General features: G+C 56.3%; 1 protein-coding gene across 4 annotated transcripts in view; it reads left to right on the top strand.

Annotated features, from left to right (window-relative positions):
* SHF (Src homology 2 domain containing F) overlaps positions 1-17217 on the top strand; it is a 64716-nt gene that overhangs the window by 27699 nt on the left and 19800 nt on the right. For 3 of the 4 annotated variants that reach the window (XM_043524100.1, XM_037911321.2, XM_043524099.1), the window contains exons 2-4: positions 586-715; positions 8652-8870; positions 12336-12473. In XM_043524100.1, coding sequence (XP_043380035.1) covers positions 682-715; positions 8652-8870; positions 12336-12473 — 391 coding nt within the window. In that variant the 5' untranslated portion in view covers positions 586-681. The remainder of the gene's footprint in view (positions 1-585; positions 716-8651; positions 8871-12335; positions 12474-17217) is intronic. The other variant, XM_037911322.2, reaches the window with a different exon arrangement.

Below are 17217 nucleotides of genomic sequence, written 5' to 3' on the forward strand. Positions count from 1 at the left end.
GCAGGGATGGAGAGAGACAAACACATTAATGTGCAGGAGACAGGATGTTCCAAGGCTTTTCCTCTGTCCCCATCCCCCTGTGGGCACTGAGATACTGCAGGGAGGGGGTTCACCCTGCTGGATACTGACCATTTAGAGGCCAGCCCCTGTCCCTCCTCCTCCCCAGGGACCCTCCCCGGCAACTAGCTGCCTGATCCCATGTACCGTCAGCAGGGCTGGTATGAACCACTGCTGGCAGCATCTCTCATCCTACACTGCACATACTGCCCCACCTTCCTCGGTTCCCATGGCGGTCGGGAGACCCTGTGGGGCAGGGGCAGGTTGCGATCTTCAACAGAGAAATGCCAGGCAGCTGGAATGGAGCAGGAGAGGGCAGCTGCCAGGAACTGACTTGGACATTTCAGCAGCTTGCTGACCAATGCCCCGTCAGCGTATTCTGTGACCTGTGCAGGCATAGAGAGTTTACCCAGCCTGAGGGTAAACCCCACCTGGCCTCTCCTTGGGGAGTGTCCATGCTAGGCAGAGTGGAGCAGGCTGTTGCGGGGTCCTGGTCTCTAACCCTTCTTGTCTTCTCCCTGCTGGCAGGTGATTGTCCTCGAGGACTATGCGGATCCCTTCGACGCCAAACAAGCAGCCAGCGGCCAGCCAGGGCAGGAGAAGGTGGCAGAAAACGATGGGTACATGGAGCCCTATGAGGCCCAGAAGATGATGGCCGGTAAGGGCAGTGTTTTGTAACACTGGAGCAGTGCTGCTGAGCTTTGCTGGCTGCAGGCTGTCCCCGCTGACCTCTCTTCATGCAGCCTGGGACAAGGGCCTGTGCTGGGCTGTAGGGGAGAAGGGTCCTTGGCATTGCATAGACTTTGGCCCTGGCTGCAGGGACGTAGGCCTGGCCGTGCAGCGAGGGCTGCACTGGTCTGGCGCACGGCTTTCCTATCATGGCTATAGCTAGCCTGATGGGCAGAGCCTGTGCTGCCAGGCATGCCCTGCTCAGCTACTCCGCACGGGGACTGCTGTATCCATGCAGTGCGGTGCTGGTTTGGTACGGGCACAGGGCACTTGGAGTGGGGGGGCAGGAGGCTGCTTCCAGGCTGTGCGTGGGTGGTTTTCACACGTTCGGGGGTGCTTGCCGGCGCTGTTTGGGACTCTGAGACAAACTCCCATTGTTCCTCCTGCTGCATCCCATCATTCTTCTGGTTCCCAGCAGCCCAGGCCACGTTCAAACAGCTGCAAGCAGCACACAGGAGTCTCTGCTGGGCACTGGGATGCTGACCCCTGCCAATCTGCAGCTGGGTGGCGTTGGGTGAGATTGTTGATCACCATGACGGTGCCACCCCAGGCAGCTACCCCCAGGGGGGAGACATGCACCCAGGCAGATGCTCCTTGATGTATTCCTAGACCAGCTGCAGTTGGTGGAGCAATGTTTCTTGGCCTGGGTGACAAGCACGGGTGGGCTTGGCAGGCTCATGGGGCAGAGCTGGGATGAGCAGCAGGGGCGGGGCGGGGGGGCTCATGGGGGCAGAGCTGGGATGAGCAGCAGGGGCGGGGCGGGGGGGGCTCATGGGGGCAGAGCGGGGATGAGCAGCAGGGGCGGGGCGGGGGGGCTCATGGGGGCAGAGCTGGGATGAGCAGCAGGGGCGGGGCGGGGGGGCTCATGGGGCAGAGCTGGGATGAGCAGCAGGGGCGGGGCGGGGGGGCTCATGGGGCAGAGCTGGGATGAGCAGCAGGGGCGGGGCGGGGGGGCTCATGGGGCAGAGCTGGGATGAGCAGCAGGGGCGGGGCGGGGGGGCTCATGGGGGCAGAGCTGGGATGAGCAGCAGGGGCGGGGCGGGGGGGCTCATGGGGGCAGAGCGGGGATGAGCAGCAGGGGCGGGGCGGGGGGGCTCATGGGGCAGAGCTGGGATGAGCAGCAGGGGCGGGGCGGGGGGGCTCATGGGGCAGAGCTGGGATGAGCAGCAGGGGCGGGGCGGGGCGGCTCATGGGGGCAGAGCTGGGATGAGCAGCAGGGGCTGCAGAAGGCCACTGCCCTGCACGGCTGTGCTGTGCGGTGCGCCTTGCCCTGCCCCACCCCACCCCGCCTCGGAGCTGCAGCTCCAGGCATCAACACAAGGGTCCTCCTCTGTGAGGGGCTGCGCATGGCTGTTACCGTGATGAAGCCCCAGCTCCCAGTTGCTCCTGGTCAGTAGCCAATTGCTTTGATGTTGGTAAAACAGGTATCGGGGCTGCTGGCGGGGAGCATGGGCTGCTGCCCAAGCAATGCACAGGAGGGTGGCAGCTGTGAGCTCTTGGGATTCCCAACGTGTGTAGGGGAGTGACACAGACCTGCAGGATCTATATTACCCCTGGATCTAGCTGTGTTTTCAGTGTGTGACTGAAGGGGCTGGGTGGGGTCTCTGCTGAAAGCTACAACAATTTTAGAGGTACATAACGTAGAATATCTCCCCAGTTGACCCCGGGTTGAAGGACAATGGTCCGTCACTGTGTCAGAGGAGACAAAGAGCACAAGGCGGTATCCACTGAGGCGACTGTGGCAGCGAGGGCAGGAACGGTGGCTCCCAGCCTCCTCGCCGGACAAGCGCTGTTTAGAACCGGTTGAGGTGAGAAATCCCGGAGTATACAGGAAAGGAACTTGTTAATAAGAGGAGGCGCTAGTGTGTGTCTTACATTTTTCTTTTACTTGGAACCTGATTTGTCCAGATCTTTTCCTCGCCTTTATTTTGAATCTGCACTTGGCGCTCTCTTAAGCAAATGTCACTAGAGACATGTCTGAGTGCCTCGTGCTGAGGAGACGTTGAACTGAGCTGAAGTTGGTGAAGTGGGGTGCACTGCTTCTGCGGAGACAGCGGGTCGGTGTACCTTGCGGGCGCCCAGAAGGAGGAGGACTGGCCATGCGAGTGTAACAGAGCGGGAGCAGGTGTACATTGCTAGCCTGCAGACAGAAAGAGTCGGGGTTCGCAGAGCCTGGAGTGAAGTGCCTGTGTTGCCCGCAGCCAATGGCTGGGGAGAGTTTCCTTTTGGGGGGCACAGACGGGCTCCCTCCTGCTATGAGCAGATGGTAGCAGTTCGCCTCAGATCTGAAGTAACCCTGACAAGTGTCACACGGGGCCATTGCTGGGACCCAGATGCATGTTATTTTCTCCCCCTCCAGGCTTTGGAGTTCATTTACAGAAAGGGGTGTTGCTCCATGTCCTACCAGGCATGGCAGGTTGCCTGGGCAGGGTCATTAACATGCATTTGACCCCTGATGCCAGGAGCTCAGAAACTCACCCACTTCATGCCATGAAAAAGGGCAGTGGACGTTCCCATGGACGTTAATGGTGTCGTGGTTCCAGCTGTGGTCGCTTCCACCGGATAGGGCCCCTCATGTGGCCAGGAGAAGGTGCTGTGAAGAGACCTGCAGAATTGCTGGCGAGGGGGAGGTGTCTGAAAGGAAGGTGAAGGTGTCTCGTCACAGCTGGAGACCTCCGAGAGATCGGCCTTGTGTGACTGGCGCTGGGTGTGTCCCACCCAATGCTGCCCCGCTGGCAGTGGCAGCATCCCCTTCGGACTGGTGAGGGACGGGTGCTCAGCAGAGACTAAAGGACAAGGTGCAGCAGGAGGAATGATGGCAGTTTGACCCTGAGTCCCACAGTCACGGGCCACTGCTGGCTGGGGTTGGAAGTGGATGGACCCTCCTGCTCCTTCTGAACAGCCACAAGAGGGGCCACCAGACCCCCAGGAACAAGGGTCAGGGAGGCTCATAGTTTGAGAGCAGGGTTCAGGAGAGGCCAGTGGGTGTGAGACCCCTTATGGACAGTGCTCATCGCATGCTGGGCCTGCGCACCAGAGTGTATTCCAGCCCTCCTCGCTGCACTGCAGTCAGGTGGCTTCCTGGCCCCCCACGGATTGGGAACAGTTGAGCTGCTCCTGGGAGGGGAAACTGTTTTGTGCTAGCGCTGGCGAGATGCAGCGGGGATGCAAGGATGGGACCTGGAGGGGGAATTCTCTTCTTGGCAAGCGCCCCAGCATATGTTCCTCCAGAGAAGCGCCGTCTGTTCGCGTTCTCTGATTCCAAAGCGTCGGCCCTAGCTTTTCAGGAAATGGGACGGCGTGCCAACACAGGCAGTGACTAGGGTTCCTCGAGCGGTCTCGTTTGCGCAGATCGCCCTTGAGGTTCAGGCGGAGCGGGCGCCTCTTGAGTGGGAACCAAGCGGACGCAGGCTGGAAGAGCAGCGTCGTCGGCTATTTCACTGGTTTCATGGTCTCTGTGTGTATATAATGTCTTCTGCAGTTTCCACAGTATGCATCCGATGAAGTGAGCTGTAGCTCACGAAAGCTCATGCTCAAATAAATTGGTTAGTCTCTAAGGTGCCACAAGTACTCCTTTTCTTTTTGGCTATTTCACTGGGTCAGATCCAAGCTGTGCAGAGAACCAGCGCTCTCCTGGTGCTCCCGTGATGCCTCCTGCACCGTTGGCGTGACCGATGCTCTGGCAAAAAGGAAGAAGAGAATTTGCTCTCTCCTGCCCTCCCAGCCAGCTCTGTTCAGCCAATGGCTGGGAGCGTGCCGCCTTCAGAGCAGCAACATGCCACAACATGGGGGTGTTTGGGTTGTAATTGTCCTTGCGGCATTGGATGGGGGGCACTATCTGCCCTGTGTGGTTGTGGGAGTGACCAGGGGCACCTGGTACCCACTCTGCTTTGTAGCACCTGGCTTGATTTGGGGGCTGGGGCCAGATCAGAGAGCCCCGTGTCCTCCAGCAAATGGATCTGTCTGGGTCACTTCCAGTGTCCTTTCTGACACGTCCCCGTTCACCCCTGCCTGGCCCTCCACCTTGGTCCCCCGTCCATCTGTCGCTCTTGCCTGTCTGGTCCCATGAGCCCTTTCCTCTGATCTTCTGCCCTCTTTGCCATCTTCTGGGATTGTTCACTGCTTCACTGCCTTCCCCACTCCGGGAACTGGCCAATGGGAGTGCGGAGCCAGTGCTCAGGGCAGGGACAGCCTCATGGCTCCCACACCTATGAGCCGGACCTGCTGGACCCTTCCGGGGTGCAGCACAGAGCCGAAGCTGGAGGTAGGGACTGGCCTGCCTTAGCACCATAGCAGCACCAAACAGACTTTTAACAGCCCGGTTGGAGGTGCTGACCAGAGCTGACCAGGTCCCTTTTGGACCAGGTGTTCCCAATGTCACAGTCAGCAGTGACTCTCAGCCAGTGTTATAAAACAGAAGGTTTATTAGTTGATGGGAACAGATCTTTTTAGCACAGAAATCAGACTGACCAGTTTCCACCAGCCCAGCCTCAGTCATGCCCCGCCGCCCCGCCTTCATCCTTTGTCTCTTTCCAGGGCAGCCAGGTCACCTGGTCTTTTTGTTCTCCAACACCTTCCGCTGGCTCCTTGCAGAGGAGGGGGCTGGCCATTAGTTGCCGGGATACAGAGTGTTGGCCATTCTCTGTGCCCAGGCAGCCAGTCAGCAGTCACACCTGCTCTCTTGGGGCTCTGCAAGGATCACACCCCCTTATCCCACCACAGATACTTGAGTAATACATAGGGGAAACTGAGGCACATGCAGGATTCAGAGAAAACATTAAGAACATTCCCACTTTGTCACAGGGCCCCATGGACCGATACGCTGCATTGCGATGTACCAGGATGGTGCGGCAATGAGAGAACCCCATTCCATGGGCAGCCCTGGTTGTTATGCTTATAGGAAGCACACCGAATCTTTTTAAAAAGGGAATAAGGCAATACACCAGGACTGGCATCTTATTTTCTCACTCCCTTCTTTTTGCGATTAGGCCCATCTGCTCAGCTGGCCTCTCTTATTTACTCACACCCTTGCATACCTCACTCATACAAAGAACAACGATACATCCATCTACTAAGCAATTAGAGGAAACAGCACAGAGACTGTTGAATACTTGTCTAACAAGCAGCCCTGTAACAGCGCATCATGATTTTGAAACAAACCCATCTCATTTACTCCTTTAATTCATAAGACAAATTACCACTAACTTAATAAATCAGGGCAACTTTGTCAGCGATTTTTATTGGGGACGCTTTGGCTAACATGGTCAGTCAGCGCTGCGTGGTGACATGTGGGGCAAACTCGACTGTTGCCTTTGCCCGCAGTGCTCGGGTAGGGAACCAGGGGAGGGAGCTGCATTCGGGGAACTGCCTGGCTGGCGATGGAGACAGCTGCTCCGTGTTCATTGGGTCCCTCTCACCTGTACACACAGGCCTTTTCTCACCTGCTGCCCATACCCAGCCTGTCTCCTGCAGCCCAGACGCACTCCTGGTTCCACTGGGGTGAAGTTGCTCTGGCAACTGCAAGCGCGCTGGGGACATAGGCCCCTCTCCTCCTCCCTGGCAGAGCTCTGCCCCTTTGCGCTGTGCTGAGCAGCCTGGGCTGGGGGCCTGCTTGGCACTGTTTGCTCCTGGGTCACTGTGCCCCAGATGCCCTGGAGACGGGGGCAGCCTCTACACGGGGACTTTTGCTCTGCAGTCTGAGGCCTTGCTGTGTTGTTGGCAGGTCCAGAATTTCCTCCCTGTTTGAACCTGCAGCTGCTCCTGGGCCTAGCGCGGGGTAGGGAAAGGCAGAGGTGCACTTTGCTCAGCACGGCTATGCCTGCCCGCCCCGCGGCTGCCCACACTCCATAGTGGGTGCATGTGCCATCTCTGGCCTCAGGGAGAGAGCTAGGGCCAAGGGCCACAAGTGTATTTCAAACCCCTGGTAGCTAGCATTTGCCCTGCGTCGCAGGCAGATGCTGGAGCTCGAGCTGTGCCCCTGGCCCTGTTCCCAGCGCCACAGACAGGTGGCACGCTCTGACACAAGTGTGTCATTCTGCACGGAGTGATGCCAGGGCTGTCCCATGCTTCCACCTGGAGAGCCAGGTTCTGATTCACTGACACTGGCGAGGGCTGGGGATTGCTCACTGGGTAATATAACATGGGTTTATGGGAAATAGATCCTTGTCATACTAGCTTGATATCTTTTTTTTAATAAGATCATAAATTTGGTTGATGAAGGTGCCAGTGTTGACGTTAACATGCTTAGACTGCCGTAAGGTGTTTGACTTGACATCACACGACCTTTGGATTAGAAAGCTATAAAATAATATGGCACACATTGAATGAATTAAAAGCTGGCCAACTGATAGGTCTGAAAAAGTAACTGTAAACGGGGAATCGTCATCAGTTGGGTGTGTTTCTAATAGGGTCCCTCAGGGATTGGTTCGTGGCCCTTGGCCCTACACTATTTATCATTGTTATCAATAACCTGGAAGAAAACATAAAATCATCATGGATCAAGTTTGCAGATGACACACACGTTGTGGGAGTGGTAAATAAGAGAGGACAGGTCACTGATACAGAGCAATCTGGGATGCTTGGTAAATTGGATGCTAGCAAACAATATGCATTTAATAGGGCTAAATGTAAATAGATACATCTGGGAGCAAAGAATGTGGGTCATATTTATGTGATGGGGCCTCTCTCCTGGGAAACAGTGACTGAAAAAGATCTGGAAGGTGTGGTGGATAATCCGCTGAACATGAGCTCCCAGCATGATGCTGTGGCCAAAAGGACTAATGTCCTTCTTGGATGCAGAAATGGAAATCTCAGGTAGGAGCAGAGAGGTTATTTTGCCTCTGTGTTTGGCACTGGTGTGACTGGGGCTGGGATCCTGGGTCCAGTTCTGGTGCCCGCAATTCAAGGAGGATGTTGATAAATTGGAGAGGGTTAGAGAAGAGCCGGAAGAATGATTACAGGATTAGAAACCTGCCTTCTAGTGATAGATGGAAGGAGCTCAACCTGATTAGCTTAGCCAAGAGAAGGTTAAGGGGTGACTTGATCACAGTCTATAAGTATCTACATGGGGAACAAATATTTAATAGTGGGCTCTTCTATCTAGCAGAGAAAGGTCTAACACCATCCAATGGATGGAAGTTGAAGCTAGACAAATTCAGATTGAAAATAAGGTGTACATTTTTATCAGTGAGAGTCATTACCCATTGGAACAATTTACCAAGGGTCGTGGTAGATTCTCCATCATTGTCAATTTTTCAGTCAAGACTGGATGTTCTTCTACAAGATCTGCCCTAGGAACTATGATGGGGCAGGTCTCTGGCCTGTGCTATACAGGAGGTCAGACTAGATGATCACAGTGGTCCCTTCTGGCTTAGAATCTATGGGAAAAACCCCCTGTATCTTCTTCCAGGGCCAGTCGTTCCTCTCAACGGTTCCTGGCTTCTCTGGAAGGTGTGTGCAGGGTTCTTTACCTTGCAGGCTGGGGATTATGGGAAGCAGAGTTGGAGCATGGGAACCCTGGGATCAGGGGCTGGGATGCGGGGCACAGGGATATTCTGGGCATCCTGCTAGGTGGGGCCCAACCCCGGCACATCACAGGTAACTCTTATGTTCTGGGACTCAGTCTTGTTTAGCGAAACGTCTCCAACGCTCCAGAGAGCCTCTCACGCCTTTTGGGTCTCTGTATCCAGCCTCAGCCCTGGCACTGCAGGTGGCAGCCCTGGCCCAGCGTGGAGGGGGCTTGGCAAGCTGTGACTGCAGCTGGTGGTGGAGCCCTGTGCCATGCGGGGCAGGGGGCTCAGCCGTTCAGTGACATGGTCAGGATTTGGAAAGGAGCTCATGGTGTTCTCCCTTCTCCCTCCTGCCAGAGATCCGCCTAAAGGGCTCCCTCGAGGCCCCTGCCCAGCCGCTGCCCCTGTACGACACACCTTATGAGCCGGTGCCCAATGGGCTACCCCCAGACAGTGAGCGCCCATCCTGTGTCCGGCCCAGGGAGTCGCGGCTGCCCCAGGACGATGAGCGCCCACCCGAGGAGTATGACCAGCCCTGGGAGTGGAAGAAGGAGCGCATCTCCAAGGCCTTTGCAGGTGAGGGTGGCAGGGGCAGGGTCCTGGCATAGGGTTCAGCTGTTTTGGCCTGGCAGGGGCAGCCTTGCTGGGTCAGCCTGGAAAGGCCTCACATTGCCAGTACCCCCCTGGGTCTCATGCGCCAGGAACCCCATCCCTAGGGGCTCCCTGTGGCCCCCCCTTCCGTGTGGCATGGGGCAGTTCCAGCCTTCCCTGCCCTGCCCCGCCCCTGTGCTCACATGCACACTCATTGCCTTCTGCTGCCTGACTCAGTGTCCAGGCTTCCTGGTGTGGCTCTGAGCCCTCCAGCGGTGGGGCATGGGCACCCGTGCCGCTCACGTGGGAATTCTGGACTTGGGCCCTGGCAAGGAAACTTTTTATCAGTCTCTGCGGTGAAGCTGCCCGTCTGCTCTGGGCCTCCCTGGGAACCAACTCCTGCCTGTTCTGCCTGGCTGATCGTGGACCCCAGAGTTTCAGCCCCTGGTGCTGGGGGTGGGGGGGTGGCAGATCCCTAGGGCCCTGCTGGCTGCCATGTTATTGTTCCCTTCTTCCCTGCATAGTGCTCCTGCCCCAGGGACAGGACCTCCACAGCTCCACCTCCTGGGCTTCCCTGCCCTGGAGCCGCTGCCCTTGGCTGTCTCTGGGCCTTCGGCTTGGGAGTCCCAGCCCCCTTCCCCCCAGCCATTTATCTCCCTGCTGGGGATTGATCGCATTTGGGCTGGCTAATGGGGAAATCCATGCAGCACATTAGCGCCCGGCTCCCTCAGCAGCGCTCGCTAATTGCCCGACTCTTATCTTAGCTGCAGTTTAATTGCAATAGCTCAGCTGTGCCAGGGCATGTGAGTGAGTGATGGGGACCAAGGCTGCCTGGGCCTGGGCACCCCTCTCTGCTGCGGGGTGCCAGTGGCATCGGGCATGAGCCAGGGTTGGGGCTCAGCACCAGCCGCACTGATTCCTGATTCCTTGGCTTCGCTAGAGACTCCCCAGCTTCCTTGGGTTTGCCTGAGAACCCCATCCCCTTCCCTCTGGGTCCACATAGCCCGTCTCCCTGGCGGACACCCACTCTTTGTCCAGACCTTGGGGCAACGCCCTCCCATTAGCACTGGGCCTGCACCTGTCCCACTCCCCATAGCATGGGGCAGAACAGGTGCCCTACCCTGGAGCTCCTGGCTCCTGCTTGGGATGGGGATCTGCTCTGCTGGTGCCCGGCAATCACAGCCCTCTGCTGTCACAGCTCTGGGCTTCCGTTCTACCTCCCAGCTCTGCCTGGGTGGTCTCAAAGCCCTGTCTCGCCATCTTTCCATCAGGCAGCATGCATCCGTGGGGCAGGGCCCAACCTCACCAAGCTGGTACTAGTGCTTAATAAATCAATCCTGGCAGCATGAGACCAGCAGTGAAGCATCCCACAGGCAGTGTCTGAGTGGCCATTGTTAAGCACCACAGTTAACATGCGGTCAAGGCCGGGATCTCACTCCTCAGGCAGGTGCTTTGTTATAGGTATTGTTAAGAGGGGCATCGGGGGTTGAGTCCCACAAGTTGGGGGAGGGGGAAGGCTGGCCTGCTACTGAGGATATAACCTAGTGCCTGTCCTGCCCAATACCACCCCCCAAGTCAGGCACTTCCTGCAAGCACCTCTTCCTGTGCACTGCGTCGGGGCGGGGGACATGGGGCCTCTCCCTCCCGACCAGCCAGCCATGGCAGTGGAGCTGGGTGTGGCCTCCATGTCCCTTGCTCATCATGCCAGCTGCAGCCAGGGGGCTGGGCGAGTGCACGCCACCGCTCCCCACAGTCCTGTCAGCCCAGGGGCAGGAGGGAGCTGTGCTCCACTTGCCTGTACACCCATGCCCCAGTGTCCTGGAGCTGTGCCCCCCCAAGGAAAGCCCCCTGCAGAGATGTCAGTAGAAGGGGTGGGCGGTTTCCCCTGTGCCCAGGCTGTGCAGGGGCTGGCATCCTGGGCATGGGCTGTCTTGCTGCTGTCCCTGATTATCTGGAGGAGTGATGTGGGGCTGGCATGGCACATTGTAACAGCACCCTGGGGTGGCAGGAGGGGTTGGTCCCGTGCTATGCAGAGTCCCCTGGGGCTCTGCTCGCTCAGCTGAGCTCGGTGTGTGTGATAACGCTTGCTCCGTGCTCACTCCCTTAGCACCAGGCTCTGCACCCCCATGGAGCTGAGGGCTTGGCGCTAACCCCGAGCCATCCCACGGGCATGGCCCCATTTCCTGGGCCACTGCGCTGTCCCTGGAGGCGGGGCACCATTCGGGCCTGGGGTGCAGCGAATTCTGCTGCCCACTCTGCTGGCCCACAGCAGCCATGCACCAGCCATGAGCACCACAGCACAATCCCCCTTGGCCATCTGGGAGTGCTGGGGTAGGAAGAGCCTGGGAAAAAGGGAGGCCAGCCAGGAGATTGAGGAGAGGGGGACATGGCCATGCTCTGAGGTAGGATTCAAGAGGTGCTGAGATGGAATTGAGTGGGACAAGCCAAGGAGAGGGAGCCCAGGGAGTCAGGTGCCCCCCCTTCCCCCTCAGCTAGGAGCCAGGGACCAGCCTGGGCTGCAGGCAGGAGGGGCAGACAGGGGTGCTTCAGGGGCTGGCAGAATTTGGAGCTACTGAGCTGTGGAGGGGGCAGGACCCTAGGAGGGGGAGCATGGTAGGAATGTGATGGGCGCCAGCCAGGAGGGAGGAGAGGTGGGCTTGTGGGAGTCTGTGCAGAGCTCCGGGAGAGGTCACAAGGCTGTCATGGGGAGCTGGAGAGCGCCTGCCAACGAGGACGGGGTGATTGGGAGGGGTGGGTGCAGCGCTGGGGCTATCCAGAATGGGCTTTAGGTCTGGGTGTCCCCTGCTCTCTGGCAAGAGCCCGGGTGGATGCGGGGGCACAGCTGGGGGCACTGAGTCTGGGTGGCCAGACGCTCCCGCTCAGGGGCCACAGTGCTGCGAGAGCCTGACATATGGTGTGCTGGGATGCTGACGATCTGTCCCTGGCTCTTCCCTGGCCCAGGCAGCCCCCTGCGCTGGTCTGTAGTGGGGCAGCTGCTGCCAGGCTGTGGGTGCAGCAGGGCTGTTTGCTGAGGGCTGTGCCCCCAGCAGAGCTCCTCTCGTGTGTGTAGCGCTGCCCTAGCAACTGCCTGGGCCCCGGCCCCACGGTGCAGCAGGAAGATCCAGGTATCTCCCGTGACTCACCTTGTGCCTCTCACCCTGCCCCATCTGGGCACTGCCCTGCACACTGGCATCTAGGGCAGGTGCTGGTTTGCAGCCTTGACCAGCCTGGGAGTGCCAGCCTGCAGAGAGGAGCTGGAAACCAAGTGTGGGGCTGGGCACACAGGGACTCAGCATCTCCCCCCATCCTCCGCTCTCCCCACACCACTTCCTGCCCACCTCCTCTGGACCCTGGGTGCCGGGACAGCTTCAGCCAGCTCACGTGCGCGCGCGCGCTCTCTCTCTCTCTCTCTCTCCCTCCCCCCCCCCCGCCCCCGCTGCTTCTGTCCAGTTGAGATTAAAGTGATCAAAGACTTGCCGTGGCCTCCCCCTGTGGGACAGCTCGACAGCGGTACAAGCCCCCCCGATGGCGAGGCCCATGCCCCTGCGCACCCCAGCCAGCCCCAACACAACCACGAAGACACTAACGGTGAGTCGCCCTCAACTGTGCCCAGGGCCACACGCTCCCACAACCTGGGGGGCTGCTGGGAAGCTCCAGCCAGTGCAACGCATGGCTCCCTGCCCCACATGGGTAGCTGCGTGGGTTCCCCTAACACACACCCATTCTCAGTGGCTGAGCAGCAGCAGCTGCCTGGCATAGGGGCTCGCTGGACGTCCTTAATGGTGCCAGCAAGAGCAGGGCCGGATTAACCTTTTGTGGGCCCGGTGCCAAGCATATTTGTGGGACCCCATGGAGGCAGTGGAGCATGGCACGGGGAGGTCAGTCCCCAGAGCAAGGGGCCAGCCAGAGGCAATGGGACATGCATGGCAGGGGCGGCCCTGCTCTGCCCAATGCAAGGGCACTATTTATAAACTGGCAGTTGCCAGACGCACAGTGGCCTGCCCAGCCCTGTGCTGCCAGCATGCCCCTTCCCCTCGGGGGCAGGCCCTGCCACACCACACAGCCCCCCTCTCCCCCGCCCAACACCCCCCGACTCCCTATGGCCAGAGACCCCCTGGATCCACTATGCCAAGCACCCCACAGCCCCACCCACAAATGCACAGCACTCTGCACAACACCACCCCTGCCCACAGCCCCACCACAACTGCCCAGCACCCCCCACAGAACCCCCATTCCCTAGTGCCCCAATGCACACAGATCTTCCCCGCCCCTTCACAGCCCAGCACCCCCCTAGACTTCCCACAAACCCACTCCCCCAAGCCCTGCCTCCTGGCCACACTCACTGGCCTGCTGGGAGGCGACCTTGTCTTCCGGGCTGAGCCGGCAGCACAGCCACGGCTGGTCCCTTGGGAATGGTGCAATCAGCCAGGCCAGGACCTGCCTCGTCTGGGCTCCCTCAAAATGCACTGTCCAAATCCCCCAGAATGCACTGTTCTGGTAGCTGTGCTGGGAACTATGGGGTCGGTACCCAGAGGGCATGGCAGCGGAGATGGATTAGGGCAGCTGGAGCGTGGCTGCAGGGCCCTGCCAAGAATGAGCCGGGCTGATGCAGAGTGAACCCCGGTCGCACTGGGCAGTGTGGACAGGGGCAGTGTTTGTCCAATGCCCCCAGCAGAAAGGCAGGAAGTGGGGGTTAGTTCCTGCAGGGGGGTGTGGGGAACCTGCCATGCTGTGCTGGAGGATGGCAGTGATGGAGCAGGCTTCCCAAACCCCGCTCCGAGTGGTGGTGGAGGAAGCTAATCCTGTGAGCAGTCCCACTCCCTGTGGCTCTGCACCACTGGTGCGGCTGCCAGGACCAGTGTGTCAGGACAGTACAAAGGGGAATCTTGCCATGGCTGGGTGATCAGTAGGGCACCTGTGCAGCAGGGCTGTGCTGCTCAGTAACGATAATGAACCCTCAGGAGGAGAGGGAAGCAAGAATCATCCTGTGAGGAAATAATATCCACTAACAGGCCGATCTCTGGGGTGGCTCTAAGCTCATTCCTGCCTCTCTGATGCCCAGTGGGGTTGTCAGAAATGTAGGCAAAAAGCTGGCTCTGGGCTGCATGGGGCAGTGGGTGCAGAACAGCTACTGTACCCCCCCCCCCACACACACACACACAAGTGGCAGTGTGCTGGCAGGGAAAAGTTATCATTCTGATTTGTGTTGCCCTAGTGCCAGTCACGGGCCAAGACCCCGTTGTGCTACTTTCTGTAACCCAGTCTCATGCTTCAGGGCTTCAGCCAGTCGCTGCCAGGGGTGAGGAAGGAATATTTTCCCCACATGCACAATTGGCTCCATGTATTCTGGATTTTATTTCACTTTCTTCTGAAGCACCAGAGATTGGCCACAGCTGGAGATGGGGCACAGGATGGGGTGGACCAGCATTCTGAGGTGTCACAGAGAATCTTCTTTCTTAGATGCTTGGGTAGCAGGTCTTGCTCACATGCTCAGGGTGATCAGATTAGGGTCAGGAAGGAATTTCCCCCCAGGTCAGATTGCAAGAGACTTTGGAGGGGTTTTGCTCTCCTCTGCTGCATGGGGTGTAGTATCATCTGAGCATATCCCACCTAACCAATTTCCTGCCATTGCAGGGGTCTTAGGCACTGTTTCACCTCAGCACTCCTGTTCTCTGCCTGTGGCTCACAACCGTTTAGTCTCCTGAGGGCTGAAATGTTTTGATCTAACTATAGTCCTTGGGCTCAGTGCAGGGGTAACTTTCTGTGTGTTATACAGCAGGTCAGACTCGACAGTCTAATGGTCCCTGAGATACTGTGAAAGTAGGAAAAGATGGTCCCTATCCTGCACAGTTACAGACTAAGACAGGAGGTGACAGATTTGTGGATTAATAGCATTTAAGGCCAGAAGGGACCATTCAATAGCTAGCCTGACCTGCTGTGTAACACCAGCCATTACATTTCCCCCTGTATTGAACCCCATAACTTGTGTTGGGCTAAAGCATCTCCCCGAGGCCCCAGTCCGGATCTGGAGACCTCAAGAGATAGAGACACCAACATTCCTGTGCTGGTTTGTTCCAGTGGCTAATCACCCTCCCTGTTAGCAATCTGTGTCTGATTTCTGATTTGAATTGGTCTGATAGCTTCCAGCTATTGGTTCTTGTTCTGCCTTTGTCTGCTAGATTCTAGGGCCCTTTAATATCCAGTCTTTTCTCCCCAGGAAGGTACTTATACACCGTAATCAAGTCACCTCCAATCTTCTTTTTGATAAGAAGATTGGGATCTTTAAATCTCTCCTCGAACAGCATTTTCTCCATCCCTTTTGTGGCTCTTTTCTCCCATTTTTCAAAGTCCTTTTTCAGATGTGGGCTCTAGAACTGGATGCTGTATTCCAGTGTCTGTCTGACTAATGCTGCGTACAGAGGTAAAAATCACTGCCCTACTCATGCTCACTACTCCCCTGTTTATACATCCCAGGATCTCATTCACTCTTTTTGCCACAGAATCACACTGGGAGCTCACATTCCGTTATTGTCCACTACGATCCCCAAATCCTTTCCAGAATCACTGTTTTCTAGGATATAGTCCCCCATTCTGTAGGCATGGCCTGCACTCATTGTTCTTTGATATATAACTTTCATTCAGCAATATTAATCATCCCATAGTTACCGGGCTCATCCTGCTTGCCATTTTTGAATATTGGCACATTAGCAATCTTCTAGTTTTCTGGAATTTCCCCAGTATTCCAAAATTTATTAGAAATTATCAGCTGGCCAGAGATCCCCTCAGCCAGCTCTTTTGGAACTCTGGGGTTCAAGTGATCCAGACCTGCTAGTTTAATAATGTTTATCCCTAGTAGAATCGTAGCACTGGAAGAGACGTCAAGAGGTCTTCTAGTCCAGTCCCTGGCACTCAAGGCAGGACTATGTAGATATTATCTAACATCCTCCTAGATTACTAATGGACTAGAAAGTATTTGGTGATTCTGCTTCTTTCCAAAGAGAGAGAGCAGCAATATTTGTGGAACGCTTCTGCCTTTTCTGCATCATTATAAAGAATGTTCCCATCTCCAGCTAACAATGGGCCCATACCAACACTAGGATTTCATTGTTGCTAGCATAGTTTAAAAACTTATTGTCCTTATCCCTGCCAGCCATGAATTTTTCCCTAATGCCCTTAGCTTCAGTTACTAATTTTCTGCCATTGCTGAATTCTAATTGGTATGGATTGCTGTCCATTTCCCCCACTTACTTTGGATACTAACAGACCAATGAGGGAGCACAAAGAAACAGTGAGATTGTATTGGTCAGCACAATGGGCAGTGAGCTCAGCACACCATGGCCTGGCTGTTGTCTAGTTTTCTGTAGGCATCACGGCAAAGGAGAGTTTTCAGGAGGGATTTGAAGGTGGATAATGAGGGAGCTTTGGGGGATGTTTATGGGGAGCTACTCTGTGACAGCCAGACTAGTGGGAGGCTGTGTCACCCCTGCCCTGCAACCTGGGGTGCCTTGCTGAATGGCTTCCACCTGGGCCACTCAAACAGCCTTTCAGCGTGCAAGCCACACCCTGTGTGTAACTGCAGCACAACACACCCCACCCCCAGTCCCAGATTTCCCCCCAGAAATATATGTCCTGTATTGCCCAGCCCTCTGCTAGACAGTATACATATTTCAAGTCTGTTATTCCTTTAAGGGAATAATATATCAGTTTATTATTTTAAATAGTGTTACCCACATACTTCAGTTTAAACACACTGGATTAGATAAAACAGTAAAACAAGTTTGTTAACTACAAAGAGAGATTTTCAGTGAGAACAAGTCATGAGGCACAACAATCAGAAGTGGTACAAGAAAAATAAAGATAAAATGCTTCCTAGGCCCTAATTTAACAAACTGTATTAAATTCAAGCAAAATTTCTCACCACATGCTTCCATCAAGGTTACCAACCAAACTCTTTAAGTCAGAAACCACCCGCCTCCAAGTCCAATGGCTGTTTCCTTTTGTCTTCTCAGGTGCAGAGAATGCAATGGGCAGGGAGTGGGAGGGGTCACTTGGGATGTTTGCCCCATCTTTTAATAGATTCAGTCCCTCTCTTGAAAAAAACATTTCCAACTGGGCACTAGGAGACAGAGTCGGAAAGATGTTCCCTGCTGTTTTTTTCACCTGTTTTGAGCTTGCTTTGCTTTCCCTTCCTGCTTGGTGACTCTGTTTAAATGCAAATTAAGGCAAACACACACTCCTCTGGCCAAGACAGGCCTGCGTGACCAGTTTGGTGCTGCGTGAGTTTTGAACATCACACTGGGGAATCTTAGAACATCACATACAATGTTGCCAC

Source organism: Chelonia mydas, chromosome 10, assembly GCF_015237465.2.
Source record: "Chelonia mydas isolate rCheMyd1 chromosome 10, rCheMyd1.pri.v2, whole genome shotgun sequence".
Classification (NCBI taxonomy): Eukaryota; Metazoa; Chordata; order Testudines; family Cheloniidae; genus Chelonia; species Chelonia mydas.